The sequence below is a fragment of the Urocitellus parryii genome, chromosome 3 (assembly GCF_045843805.1).
Source record: "Urocitellus parryii isolate mUroPar1 chromosome 3, mUroPar1.hap1, whole genome shotgun sequence".
Lineage (NCBI taxonomy): Eukaryota > Metazoa > Chordata > Mammalia > Rodentia > Sciuridae > Urocitellus > Urocitellus parryii.
This window is the reverse complement of record NC_135533.1, coordinates 170,210,947-170,226,283: the sequence shown is the minus strand read 5'-3', so window position 1 is coordinate 170,226,283 and position 15,337 is coordinate 170,210,947. Positions and strand designations below refer to the sequence as shown.

General features: G+C 35.3%; 1 protein-coding gene across 1 annotated transcript in view; it reads left to right on the top strand.

Moving 5' to 3' along the window:
- Positions 1-15,337, top strand: part of Sfmbt1 (Scm like with four mbt domains 1) — a 139,973-nt gene that overhangs the window by 100,690 nt on the left and 23,946 nt on the right. The window contains exons 6-12 of the mRNA XM_026388573.2: positions 1,468-1,714; positions 2,340-2,434; positions 2,891-2,992; positions 4,613-4,763; positions 7,240-7,322; positions 12,811-12,937; positions 13,949-14,062. Of these exons, the coding sequence (XP_026244358.1) occupies positions 1,468-1,714; positions 2,340-2,434; positions 2,891-2,992; positions 4,613-4,763; positions 7,240-7,322; positions 12,811-12,937; positions 13,949-14,062 (919 nt within the window). The remainder of the gene's footprint in view (positions 1-1,467; positions 1,715-2,339; positions 2,435-2,890; positions 2,993-4,612; positions 4,764-7,239; positions 7,323-12,810; positions 12,938-13,948; positions 14,063-15,337) is intronic.

Here is a 15,337-nt window from a genome sequence, read left to right as displayed (position 1 = left end):
CTCATTTCATCATGCTTAGTAGTCAGGGTCTGATATATACCAAATACTCAGTAAAATTTGAATGAATGAATGAAATCAGGAACAAATGAATTGATAAAATATTCTGCTCTTCTCTTTCTTTCTTTTTTTTTTTTTTTTTTTTTTGTGGGGGGATGTACCAGGGATTGAACTCAGGGGCACTTGACCACTGAACCACATTCCCAGCCCTATTTTGTATTTTATTTAGAGACAGGGTCTCACTGAGTTGCTAAGTGCCTTGCCATTGCTGAGGCTGGCTTTGAACTCCTGATCCTCCTGCTTCAGCCTCCTGACCTGCTGGGACTACAAGCATGTGCCACCATGCCCAGTTAAAATATTCTGCTCTTTATTGATCACGGTTCTTCTGTATGGAAATATTTAACTATGAATGTGTTCCCTAATGCATTCATAAGTTCTTTTCTATACCTGGATATGGCAGTTTCACTGAGCAGTTCTTACTCAGAAAAAGGCGTTAGGTTGAGTATTAAGAGATGATTAGGTGATGACTTTGGAATGAGTATTTTTGCAGTGCTAAGGGTTGAACCTAGGTCCTCATGTATGCTAAGCATATGCTCTCCCACATTCCCAGTTCCTTCTCTTCTTTCTTCCTTTCTTCCTTCCTTTTTCCTTTTAAAAAAATTTTTTTTGGTACTGGGGATTGAACCCAGATCTTGAGCATATTAGGCAAATGCTCTACCACTGAGCTACATCCCCAGCACTTCCTTTTTTATTCTTTATTATTGTTTTTAATATATATCTAGATAGAATTGAATTTTCACTTTCCTTCGTGTAGTCAAAAGTTCTTACTGTGTTCATTAAAACATTCTGAAAGGAGTAAAAATCAGAAACAAGCAAAATGCCATCAGAAGGAAAGTGGATAAACTATTGCCCACTATAATAAGAAATATCATAAAACAGTTTAAAAGATGAGGAAGACTTACATTTGATATAATAAAAAGATATTTTGATGTGTTACGTGAAGAACAAATTAAAAAACAGTATAAGGTGTTCCCATTTTGAAAAAAATAGGAGAGAAAGAGGTAGATAATGAATTCTATGAAGACAAAGAGTATATGACAAATACTTACCCTGGTTCTTTCTTAGAAGTGAAATTATAGGAGACTTTGACCTGTTGGATTTTTTTTCTTTAATGATAATCAGTTTTGCATTTATAATTAGACAATAATTACATTTAAAAAATTCTTAGTAAATGAGCTAAATAATATTCTAGAGAAATTTGTTAGAATAATTTTATTGTAGGTATTCTTTAAAAGATTTCCATATCATCTAAAAGTAATACTATAAGAGGCTTGCATGATAGCAGACAATTTGATGTAACTGGCTTTTGAATGAATAAAAATATGAAGGATGGTTTGGGATTATTTAGAACTTTTAAAAAATACCATGTTAACTTTTCTTATTTAACCATTTTACTTTTTTAACTTACAGCTCCGTAATGGACGGAATCCCTTAGATCTCGTTGCTCCAGGATCCAGGCTAGAATGCCAAGCTTTTCGGGACACTTTAAGCACTTGGATTGTTACTGTAGTAGAAAACATTGGGGGACGGCTGAAGCTGTGTTATGAAGGACTTGAAAGTCCCAACAATTTTGAACATTGGTTGTATTACTTGGATCCATTTCTTCATCATGTTGGTTGGGCTGCTCAACAAGGATATGAGCTTCAGCCCCCATTAGGTGAAAAATAATATAGAATTTTTCTATCAACTATTACATTATTGTTATATCATATTAGTATTAATATCTATGTGACTGAAAAAATGTGTTCTACATATTTTGAAAGCTTTTATTCACATAGAAGAGATTAACACAAATATATGTGGTGTTATGAATTGCCTGCTTTTCTTTTACTTTTCTTGCACTTATAATATACCTCACACATATTGATATGCCTCAGAAACTCTTACCTAACCTATTCTGACCATTTATCAGATTAAAGAAAAAAATTCTCTAGGTAGCATTCAGATAGGTGTATACAGTAAATTGAGTTCTTAACAACTTGTTTTAAAGGAAATTACAATAATAAATTGTTATTTATATAAATATGCACTTATTATGTGCCCTTGTTTGGGTGTGTATTATATTATTTTATAGTTTACAACAGTAAACTTAGGTATTTTCATAGGTATTTTCACAAAGCCTAGTACTGAGGTTAAGGTGCAAGTGCTTTTGAGTGAAGATGGGTGTAAACCAATGGGACAATTTCCAGTGGAAAGTTTTTGTTGTTGTTTAATGTGAATGCTTTCAGAATAGTTAAAAAGTGTATAGGTTTTCTAAAGCATTTTGTCTTGTCTTAATGAAGCCATCAAACATCTGAAAAATGAAACTGAGTGGCAAGAGATTTTGGCTAAAGTGAAAGAGGAAGAGGAAGAGCCATTACCATCTTACTTATTTAAGGTAAAACAAAAACATGTGATAAATAGGTATTCATCTCCTTACAATAGAGTAAAGCAAAGCAGTTTGGGGAAGAGAGAAGTGAAAAATAACCCCTTGAGGTAGGAGTGCTATAGCCTTCTGTCTGGGGGAGGAGGGGTTAAGGTTGGAGGAAGGATCACCCTTATTTTCTTCCAACATTTGTCTGTGTGTTCTCCCCATATCATATTTTCTACTCCTAAATACATAGTCCTACTTTACTATAAAATGTTTTTGGTTTTTCTTCAAGATGTTTCTTATGTTTCAAATGTAGTGAATAGGAGTACTTTCTCTGTTGTTTGATCCTGAACAGTTTTTTTCCAGGGGAAAAAAAATCAGTTCCATTATTTGAATTAATTAGAACAATATTCAGTTACATATGAACATAAAACTAATATAAAAACACTGTATTTTTATTCCCTTTTGGTGTTTGCATTTCAGGATAAACAAGTTATTGGCATTCATACATTCTCTGTAAATATGAAATTGGAAGCTGTGGACCCCTGGTCTCCTTTTGGGATCTCTCCTGCTACAGTCATTAAGGTAAAGTGGGAGCAATTCTCCTTGGTAAGAATCTCCATCAGGGTGACTGTTGTAGGAAATCGCAGGGTTCTAATCTTTATACTCTACTAATCCAACTCATAGTTATGTGGTCAGAATTACTTCTGTGCACATTTCGTATTATATTTCCAGTTTTCTGTGATCTCTCACTTCTTTAGAGCTTGGTAGCCCTAACCAGCCAATGCAGACTAGGGCCTGGGCAGCTAAATGGTGACCCCTCACCCATTCTTTGGAGTAATCCTAGTAGGCATTAGTGTCTATAAAGTATGGAGGCAGGTAGTATCATCAGCAAGCATTCAACCAGATGCAGGGCTTCTTACAATGAGGAGGTGTGTGGGGGCAATTAGCATCACAAGATCTAGCAGTGGGATGGCTATGACCATTATTCCAAATTCAGACTTTAATTGTTCTGAAATCTGACAAAAGAAAGGCCCTTACCAGGAGCATCCTCAAGAGGTAAGCATTTTTTCAAGGCTCAGTTACTTGTTTACTACATAAAGGAGGGGTTTCAGTTTAAGACTAGAGCAGAAGTTCATTTACTGAAAGTATAACCTATGTTGAAGCATAACTAGACAATAATTGCTTGAATGATAAGTCATCTGACCCATATAGATATGTAAATTTCCTTGTCTTGCCAGAAGATTATCCTCAGAGCAAGGAGGGATTCTGAATCTGTAAGTAAGGTCCTAAGACCCTATTTGGAATCTTTCAGAAATATGGGCTAGTTAAGAGCAAGAAGAAGTTCATTATTTTCTCTTCTTTGGCATTTGAAACTGGATTAGGATCTAAAAACTTAAATTGTTTTAGTAAGCTTTTGTATCACTGTAACAAAAATACTAACAATAACTTAGAAGAAATGTTTATTTGGGATTCATGGCTCAGTCCATAGACGGCCAACTCCATTGCTCTGGGCCCAAGATGAGGCAGCGCATCCTAGTAAAATGGGCTGGTGGAGGAAAGCTACTCACTTCATGACACAGTCTGGAAGCAGAGAGATGTGGGGGGAACCTGCCACAGGAGAATGACCCTTTTAGGGCACACCCCAGTGACCCACCTCCTTCAGTTATACCCCACTTGCCTACAGTTACCACTCATTCAGTTCATTCACACTAGGACCGACTAATTAGGTTATAGCTCTCATAACATATGATCATTTTACCTCTGAATATTCCTGCATTAACAGCAGCTTTGGAGGGGTACATTCACATAATACTAGTGTGGTTGATCCCCTGTAAACTAAATTTTGACCAACCACTTGGTTTGAATCCAGATTCTCATTTTCTTGGCTTTGTGTACCCTAGGGCAAGTTATTTAACATTTCTTTAAACTCTTTTCCCTTAATTTGCAAGGTGGAGTTGATAATGTACCTAGATTGTTAGGAAGATTAAAGTTGGATTAATATATGAAAAGCATATAATTAAAATATTACCTGATATTGAGTTAACATTTATCAATTGTTTAGCATTATTAATACCCAATGGGACTATGAACTCTTGTGACTTGTTTGACTATGCCAAGGAAAAACACATATATGTATATGTGTGTATATACATTTATACACACACACACACACATTGTGTGTTTTATTTATTGTGTGTACAGGTTTTTGATGAGAAGTACTTTCTGGTGGAAATGGATGACTTGCGACCTGGGGACCATGCACGGCGATCATTTGTGTGCCATGTCAACAGTCCTGGCATCTTCCCTGTGCAGTGGAGTCTGAAGAATGGTCTACACATCAGCCCACCTCCAGGTGCACATTTGTACTCTTCTGTGTTGTTTCTTGAGATGAGATATGTTAGGTGGAATTGCTAGAATCTTTTGTCCTTCTCCTGGTGTTCTTAATATTTGGGGGGCCTCAGACAAGTGTAAATGAAGGTCTAGATTCCATATATTTACATTTTAAAAGTTATAAAGCTAAGAATCTCTTAAGTGTGTTCTTTTCTTGTATTTGATGCATATATCTGCATAATCAGAAGGTCTGGTTCAAGTTTAGATTTTGTGCTGACTCCTTAGTCCATTCCATCTTGTGTCATGTTAGGAGTTCACAGAAGGGTGGGTTTGGATGCATGCTGAACTTTGAGAGTGGCTTGTGAGAAGAGGCTTTAACAGCTAGAACTATAATGTAGGTTATTAATTTTTAGGTATCTGGGCCTTGTGGGAAGTTATGGTCAAGAGTAGGACTCAGAGGCTTTATTATTTTATTTTCCTAGTGTTTTCAACTTTCAAAATATAATCTCTGACCTTTTAATCAAGGCATTTAATTTTGATTTAGTTGAGCTTGTCTGAAGTTTTTGATATTTTTAAACCTGGAGTATCTGGAAAATGTCAGATGAGTATCTGATCTTTTATATCAGTGAATCTGATTATTTGAGCAGTGGTCTATGTGTACTTCATTAGTAAGCTTTTGGTAAGCATGGCTTCACTTTCTAAATGTTGATTGCTGAAACACTGAGCTATAGAAGTACTCTTTTGTGTTAACAAGCTGTAAACTCAAACCTTTTGCTTTCCATTCAGCTAGTAAACATTTATGGAATGTTTGCTATGAACCAAATATTGAACTTATCACTGGGGAGACAAAAATGAGCACAACACAGACTCTTCAAGGAGAAATACCCAGATTCTCCTCCATCAGTGGAGCAAACTGTAGGAGTGTCTGGTAGGAGGGTGTTGTATGGAACACCTACAGAAGAATGTTCTTGCTTTGTAGGAATGCTTGGGCTTGCACCTTCATGTGAAAAGGAAAAAAAAAAACAATTATTAAAGATATTGGAGCTTTCAGCACTGTTGTAGACAAGCCAACTATCTTGTAAATAAAGTAGATTAAACAAATGAAAATGTACTGTTGAGAAACATGGTAGGGACACAGGGAGAGTGTGGTACCTTTCTCAGTTATATGGAAAAGATAATTAAAGGGCTGAAGGAGGGCATAGTCTTGAGTAGCCTCCTCTGTGCCTTTGTGGTATTAAGCTCTGTGACGGCAGAGAGAAGTTTAGTGAAGCAGTCAGGCCTTATCAGCTTTTTGTACACAGATGGTGCTGATTCAAGTCATTCGATTGGAGATACTCTGAAGAATATTGGTAGAATAAAGTAGGGAATTAAGCTCAACTTTTTTTCTGAAATGAATTAATAATTCAGATTATAAGAGCATTGATATTTTAAGGTGTTCTTTTCTTATTGTCATGTAGCAATTATATGTATATGGGATACAGTGTAGCATTTTAATATATACAAATAGTGTACAATGATCAGATGAGGATAATTGGCATGTCTATCTCATTTCAGAGTGTGTGTGTGTGTGTGTGTGTGTGTATGTATGTGTTGGGAACATTAAAAATCTACTAGCTGTTTAGAATATTCAATTCTCATTAATCCTAGTTACCCTTCCAGAAGTTATTTCTCTTATCAGCTGTATCCCATGTCCATTAACCATCTTCTCTGCATCTCTGAGAGCTTTGAGATTCTGAAATTCTATTGTACCTGAATCTGAAAACAGTGCTAAGAACGTTGTATTATTATTAGCTAAGATATGTTTAAAGAAATAGCTTTATCAAAAAAAAATCTTCACTTATTAAATAGTACTGTTTGTTATCTCTTTTCCTTCAGAGCTTACCTCCTAATAAAATTGATAATAATACTAGATTTATATGTGTAAATCAAGTCCGGTCATAATTGTGTTAGATTCTTTGGTAAATTGCTGTCAACTAATATATAAAATACAGCTTAATTTCAAATATCATTAAAAGTGATTGCTTTTAAGATATAGAGAAATATCCTAAAGATGTAGCAAATAAAATGATTTTAGTAAAAAATATTGTTAAAAATAAATGCCCAGGACCCAGGTTGTGGCTTAGTGGTAGAGCATTTGCCTAGCATGTGTAAGGCACTGGGTTTGATCCCCAGTACCACATTTAAAAAAAAAAAAAAAAGGTTAAAAAATAAATAAATGCCCAATTTGAAATTTAAAATTCCAAATTCCAAAGAATTCCACTGTATAGTTTGGACAGAGTTGTTTTATTTTATAAAATTAACTATGTAGGCCCTAAGTTTGATATCTAGCATTGAAAAATTAATTGTGGTTTGGATTTATGAAGTGTTTTTTATGCTCTCTAAGATGATCAAAAATCCTTAGATTAGCAACCTTGGAAGTTTATGGATGGACACATGGCCAAGGGGTAAAGCTAGGCAAGCACATGTGATGTGAATCATTGCTCTTTGTCTCCATGTAGGCTACCCAAGCCAGGACTTCGACTGGGCCGACTACCTCAAACAGTGTGGTGCTGAAGCTGCTCCCCAGAGGTGCTTTCCTCCGGTGAGACCACTTGACCACTGCTTCAAGGCTGCAGGGGCTGCTGTGTTTCCCTTGCTTTTTATGACTGTTACTCTCAAACTATTATCTCACTCAATCCCCTAGCCACCTTGTTGATTATAGTCAAAGACAAATATGTTTACTGGAGAAGTTAATAAATGTACTAATTACATTAGTTTTATAAGTTTGTCAGCTTTATGTTTTCTTAGTAGCTGAAATGTGAATTTGACATTTTATAATTTGATGGTTCAATAATATGAAAAAAATGTTGAAATACACATGTAGAAAAATTGTTAAGCTTATTTAAAAATACTTCTTTTCAAATAATACACACACATGTTTAAAAAACCAAAGAGCAGTAGAAAGCTTAGAACATAGAATAATAGTCCCTTTCCTATCCCTTTCCACATCCTCCCTTCTCAGAAGTGATTGCTTCCTGTTCTTCACAATATAATTCTGGTATTAAGACTTTTTCATTTTCAAAACATTATGTGCCATGTTTTAGGCATTGATTTTTAGACACATTTATTGACTCTATATTATAGTAAATGAGCATTTAGCCATTTTATATTACCTTTAGGTATATCCTGAGGAGTGGAATAACTGGGCCAAATGGGGGTTCCATTCTGAGTTTTCTGAGGAATCTCCATATGGTTTTCAGAGTGGTTGCACCAATTTGTAGTCCCATCAGCAATGTATGAGTGTACCTTTTTCTCCACATCCTTGCCAGCATTTATTGTTACTTGTATTCTTGATGATTGGCATTCTGGAGTGAGATGGAATCTCAGTGTAGTTTTAATCTGCATTTCTCAAGTATACCATTCTTGTTTTAAGGATGCAGTAGTTTTTCTTCTCTCAGAGGATGTTAACCCCCCTCCACTTGATGGCAAGTTGACACTAATCTCTGCTTTCTCTAAGTTGCTTGTTTTGTCTGTTTTGATTTCTAACTTTCATGTTCTTATATATCCGGTAATTCTTAAATGCTTATAGTTAAGAATGGAAGAATAAAAGAAAAAGCTGATTGTGTTGGTGGAAATTGTCAACCTTGAAGTTTCCTTCAGGATGTGATCTGGCTGACCATTTGTTGGGGAAACCCAGATCCTTACCTTTGTGTCTTCTTGGGCTTCTCATATTATTCATAAGAAGTCTTTTTCAATCCCCTGCCTGATTAGTATAGGCTAGACTGGGCCAGTTAACCTCCAGTTACCCAGTACCTGGTTCTATCAGTTCTTAGTTTTCTTTGTTGCCAATTTAGATTCACCTTTCACTGATACACTATAACACAATTCAGTGGTACACCCTGTGCATTCATTACCCATTCAGTACCCACTACATACTTGCCCTTAATAATTTCTTGTATCCTGCCCACGGATCTATGTTTTCCATGTCCAGAGGCTAAATCCAACTTTTATATGGAGGGAAAGAGACAGTTGCCCTGGGGGTTGGATAGGGTAGAGTAGAAGAGCTCCAGGTGTTATCAGCAAATCCTTCTTGTTTTGACTATTTCTTTTCCACCTGCAGTTGCCTAGTACCTGTTTTGTTCTAGTTCTTAGCTTTTTTTTTTTTTTAATGGACAACTTAGATTTGTCTTTCATATATGTTTAGATAATAGACCCTATTCTAAATTTTAGTTTATAAAATGTTTCAACAATCAAAAAGATAATATGCCATGATCAAATGGGTTTCATTTCAGAGATGCAAGGTTGGTTCAACATATGCAAATCAATAAATGTAAATCACCACTTAAATAAAATTAAGGACAAGAATCACATAATCTCTCAATAGACAAAGAAAAGGCCTTTGATAAAATTCTGTACCCATTAATGTTAAAAATGCTAGAGAAGCTAAGGATTGAAGGAACTTGCCTCAACATCATAAAGGCTATTTATGATAAACCAAAGACAGCATCATACCAAATTGAGAAAAACTAAAAGCATTTATTCTAAAATCAGGAATAAGACAAAGCTGTCTAATTCTTACCACTTCTATTCAATATAGTCCTCGAAACATTAGGCAGAGCGATCAGTCAAGAAAAGGAAATCAAAGGGATACAGATAAGTCAAATTATCTGCTGATGACATGATCCTATATCTAGAAGACCCAAAAGACTCTACCAGAAGACTTCTAGAGCTTATAAATGAGTTCAGCAAAGTAGAAGGATACAAGATCAACACCCATAAGCCAATAGCTTTCTCCCTGTGCTCCCATCACCTGAGGAAGAAATCAATAAGACCATCCCATTCACAATAATCTAAAAAAAAAAAAAAAAAAAAGAAACTTGGGAATTAATCTAATCAAGGAGATTAAAGAGCTCCACAATGAAAATTATAGAACACTGAAGAAAGACCTTAGAAGATGGAAAGATATATTCCTTGGATAAGCAGAATTAATATTGTCAAAAAGCCATACTACCAAAAGCAATATACAGATTCAATGAAATCCCCATCAAAATACCAATGACAGAAAGACAGTGGAAAAAAATCAATTTTTCCCATGTACATATATGAAAAGAATGGGTCTCTAACTAGAATAAGATATATTCCATACTTGTATAATTATATCAGAATGGATTCTTCTGTCGTATATAACTAAAAAGAACAACAACAAAAAAATCCAAATAATGATGGCTTTAAAAATACTAATGACATTCTTCACAGAATTAGAAAAAACAATTTTTAAATTTGTTTGGAAGAATAAGATACCCAGAATAGCCAAAGCAATACCACGCAAGAAAAGTGAAGCAGGAGGCATCACAGTATCTGATCTGAAATTATATTATTATAGAAAATATACATAGATAAATTTGTATGTAGATAAATTTACATATTTAAAGCCATTTGATATTTGACAAAGGTGCCAAAAATATATTTTAGATTTAAAAAAAAAACAAGTCTTTTTAACATTGTGCTGGGAAAACTGGATAGCTACATGTAGAAAAATGAAAGTAAACATCTCCCACCCTGCAAAAGACTCAAATTGAAATGGATTGAAGACTTCAAAATTAGACCAGAATCTTTGCAACTGCTAGAAGAAAATAGAGTAAACCCTCCATCATTTAAGTGCTGGTACTGACTTTCTTAACAAGACCTCCAAAGCATAAGAAATAAAGCCAAGAATCAATAAGTGAGATGCTTTCAAACTAAAAAGCTTCTGCACAGCAATGGAAACAAATAAGAGCATGAAGAGGGAGCCTACAGAATGGGAGAAAATCTTGACCCAACTATGCCTCCAATAAGGTATTAATATCCAGAATATATAAAGAATTCAAAAAGCTTAATACCAAAAAACAACCCAGTCAAATGGGCAAAATAAATAAACAGAAACTTCTCAAAAGAAGGAACAAAGATGGCCAACAACTATATGAAAAAATATTTAGTATCTCTAGCAATCAGGAAAATGCAAATCTAAATTACACTAAGATTTCATCTTACCCCATCAGAATGGCAATGATCAGGAAACAATAATAAATATTAGCAAGGTTTGTGGAGAAAAAGGTACACTTGTATGTTGATGGGACTACAGGCTACTACAACCACTCTGGAGAGAAGTATGGAGATTCCTCAAAAAACTAGTGATGGTACCACAATATGACCAGCTGTCCCACTCCTTGGTATTTTCCCAAAGATCTAAAGTTGGCATACTGTAGTGTTACAGTCACTTTAATGTTTATAGCAGCACAATTCATAATAGCTAAATTGTGGAATCAGTCCAGATGCCCATCAATAGATGAATGGATTGAGGTGAGATTATTGTATATATACAATGTAGTTCTACTCAGCCATAAAAAGAATGAAATTGTGGCATTTGCTGGCAAATGGATGGAAATGGAGAATATCAAGTCAAGTGAAATGAGCCAGACTTAGAAACTCAAAGGTCAACTGTTTTCTTTCATATGTGGATGTTGAATAAAATAAAGGAAAGGGGAAGGGTAGGGTAGGATATAATAAAGGGAAGAGTGGTAATGTAGAAAAAGGAGAGGCAAAGTGGAAGAACAGGTAAGAGGAGGCCTAAGAATGAATTCTTTAAAAATCATGTTATGTGTATATATAAACATACTGCAGGAAATTTCAACTTATGCATAAGTAAAAAGAACCAATCAGATATAAATAAATCAACAATTATAAGGAAATCTAGTCTAGTAGAGGAAGGAGAATAGGGGAAGGAAGGGAGGACAAGAGGAAAGAGGGGAGGATCATGAACTGAAACTGAATTCCATGATGTATGAGATTGTCAAGATGAATCCAACTGCTATATACACTATAAAGCTTTAATAATAAAAAGAAAAACTTAAAATGCATAACCAACATAAAAGAAAGCACTGCACTCACCAATTTATTTTTGTCACTTTTAATAAAAAGTAAGTTGATTGCTAAGTCCTAAATTTAAGGTTTACTCTGGGAAACTGCAATAATAGCGTGATATCTCAAATCCCAATTCATGAGTCATGCCCAGGATCCCTTTGCAGCTAGCAGGATAAAAAAGTCTACCGTGGCTAAGTGGCTTAGGTAAAAATGATGTATATACCACAAAATAAACTTAATGGGTCCTTCTAGAAATCACTTTTTGCAACAGATGTTAAGTTTTAAGTGTAATTTGAAGGTTACACTGAAAATACTGCCTTATCCTATCCAGAAAAGGTTTGTATCAGATTATCTAAGCGATTTCTGCTTTATAAATATATATTTTACCTTTAGTTTCTGAAATGAAAAAATGTGTGCATATATTTTTTCTGAATTTTTAAAAAATTTTATATCAAAATACATGTGCTTCAAAAAGAATTTTTAGAATTTATCAAGACACTAAATTTTTTTAGAATTTATCAAAACACTAAATATCATTTTATTATAAAATTGAGACTTCTAATATTGAAAACAATTTAATCTTCTCTTATATCCATTTTGATAGGTTTGTATCTTAAAAAAAAAAACTTTTAGTGACTTATCAGAAAGGAAAATAATCAAATGCAGATGTTTAGTTATCCATTTTGACCCAGAAGCTGCAAATTTTTAAAACCTGTTTTAAATGACTCTTCCCCCTTATTTGTAAGTTTTTTTTTTTTTTAATTAAACTGACTTACTTTTCTGGTATACATACAAATATGAACCAGGAAGTTTTTAGTATAGTAGAGCCCTCTGAGGGAGGGGAAGTGAATGAACAGTTGAGAATCACTTGGTTTGAGACACCAGGTCTTATTTCATTGATCTTTCTAATAATCCAGTGAGAGAGAAGTGTTTTCAAAGTCATCTGACAGATGAGGAAATGGAGTCAAAAAGAGGCTGTACAATTTGAACAGGGTCATCATCTATGCTACAATATGCACAAATCTCTGACCTAAAGACCTCACTGCCTATAACACCAAGAAAGGCAGATATTTTCCCTTTGAATCTTTAAAAAACAATAAAAAAAGAAAAAGAAATTAATATTGAGCGTTAATCTAGTAAGTGAATTTGATTCAAATCTAGTAAGTGAATTTGATTCATTCCTTTTATAGTCAATTTCTGAGCATGAGTTTAAGGAGAACATGAAGCTTGAGGCAGTGAACCCTCTTCTTCCTGAAGAAGTATGCATTGCCACCATTACTGCTGTGAGAGGCTCCTACCTGTGGCTCCAGCTGGAGGGTAAGTGCCAGCACTCCTTTGCTCTTCCTATTTATTTTGGTAGTGTGGCTTGTTTCACTTATTGGACTAGTTAAATAGTGACCTTATTTAGAGACTTCTGTTTGAATTGCACCACTCTGAACTAAAAATTTATTTTCCTGTCCTTAGTTTTCAATTTTTAGGCAATGAATGTGCATAAAACCTTTGTTATGAAGTCCCTGTTTTCTTGAAGGTTAAGTCAAATAGTATATATTTTGATGTGAGTAAAATAAATGAGCATGAACAGCAAACACAGTTTATTGAAGAGAGAGTATTTTGGTTGCCCCAGACAAACAGTATCAAAAGGCATATGAAATAGAAATTATGTATTTTATTCAGTGTAGTATTCAGTGATGGGGGAGGTTTGTGGTTATAAGGCTGTGTGAGTGCTCAGTGCTGTAGTTACTGTGTGTGGCTTGGGTTTCTTTTTCTTTATCCTATTGCCAAATAGTCATATTTTGAGAAGGTACCTACTATTTGTGATTTATGGAATTGGCATCTAATGCAGGCATTAAGGACAGTATTAAATGTAGACTTTCATGCAACTTGCTGAGCAACTTGCCAAATAATTTCCTGATTGGAATTTACTGTTGTACTTTCTGGCTTATTCCCAGAGTACCTGAACTAATGTTCTCATGAGTAGAATTGTCACTTTCCCTTTTGGTTTCTAATTATTTCAAGGAATTGGGTGGGGGGAGAATTGTTAGCTATGTGAATGATACCAGTGGTAGTTCTAGTTGCTTATTTGTTGTTTCTTCACTAAGGTCACCTTGTATATTCATTATCCATTTTGGTCCATAAAACTTATACATATAGGGCACAGTTCACTTTTTTCCATAATGTTATCATTCATGAAAAAGGTAAACTATGAAAAATATCCTTGCTCGAGAGACTTGTGTTTGTTTCTGTAACAGTAGAATGGTGTTTAGAAAGTAGTTTATGAAGTAGGCTATTTAATGATCTAAACAAAATTATTTTGTTTAATCTAAACAGGTTCTAAGAAGCCTATACCTGAATGTATTGTGAGTGTGGAATCCATGGATATATTTCCTTTGGGCTGGTGTGAGACCAATGGCCACCCCCTCAGCACTCCTCGCCGGGCACGAGGTATCTTTTCTGGGCAAGAGGGTTGATTGTTAAGTGATCTGTTGTATGACTTTTACCTATTAGGATGAATAGGGACATTTTAGAGAAAAACTGGTTATCTATTTCTACATAGGAAATTTTTTATTGCAACAAACATTATCTTATAGTGTCTGTGGGTTGGGCATCTGGGTGTAACTTAGGTGGGTTCTCTTGGATGTATATTTCTCCAAAGCTTCAGTGAAGGTTTCAGGAAGGGCCAGAGATATCTTAAGTCTTTTTTTTTTTTTTTTTTTTTAAGAGAGAGTGAGAGAGGAAGAGAGAGAAAGAGAGAGAGAGAATTTTAATATTTTATTTTTTAGTTATTGGCAGACACAACATCTTTGTTTGTATGTGGTGCTGAGAATCGAACCCGGGCCGCACGCATGCCAGGCGAGCGCGCTACCGCTTGAGCCACATCCCCAGCCCCTATCTTAAGTCTTAATGTGGGAAGAATCTGCCCCCAAGTTTACTCAGATGATTATTGGCAAGTGTTGTTGTCCATTCTGGCTGCTATAACAAAATATCATAGACTGAGAAATTTATAAATTACACATCATCAGAGGCTGGGAAATTCAAGAACAGTGTATCAATGGATTCAGTGTCTGGTGAGGGCCTGTTTCCTGGTTAATAGATAACACCTTCTTGCTGTGTCCTCACATGCTAAAGAAGACTACTAATTAATTCCCTGTGGCCTCTTTTTTGTGGGGAGAGAGTACCAGGAATTGGACTCGGGGGCACTCAACCACTGAGTCACATCCCAAACTCTATTTTGTATTTTATTTAAGGACAGGGTCTCACTGAGTTGCTTAGCGTCTCACTTTTTCTGAGGCTGGCTTTGAACCACCGATCCTTCTGCCTCAGCCTCCAGAGCTGCTGGGATTACAGGCATGGGCCACTGTGCCCAGCATGATCTAATTACTTTTTTTGGTGGTGCTGGATATTGAACCCAGGGCCTTGTGCATGTGAGGCAAGCACTCTGCTGACCAGCCCCTGATCTAATTACTTTTAAAGACCGCCCCCCTTCCTAATGCCAACATGTTGGTGATTATGTGTCAGTATGAATTTGCAGGATATTCAGACCATAATAACAAAAAGTAATTTCCGTGGGCTATTGGATTGAGAGCCTGAGCTCTTTGCTGGCTATTGACTGGAGGCTTCCCTTAGTTCTTTGGCACATGGATCTTTCCATAGGGCAGTTAATGGCAAGATAACTGGATTCCATCAGAGTAAGGAAGTGAGAAAAAGCAAGAGAAGTCG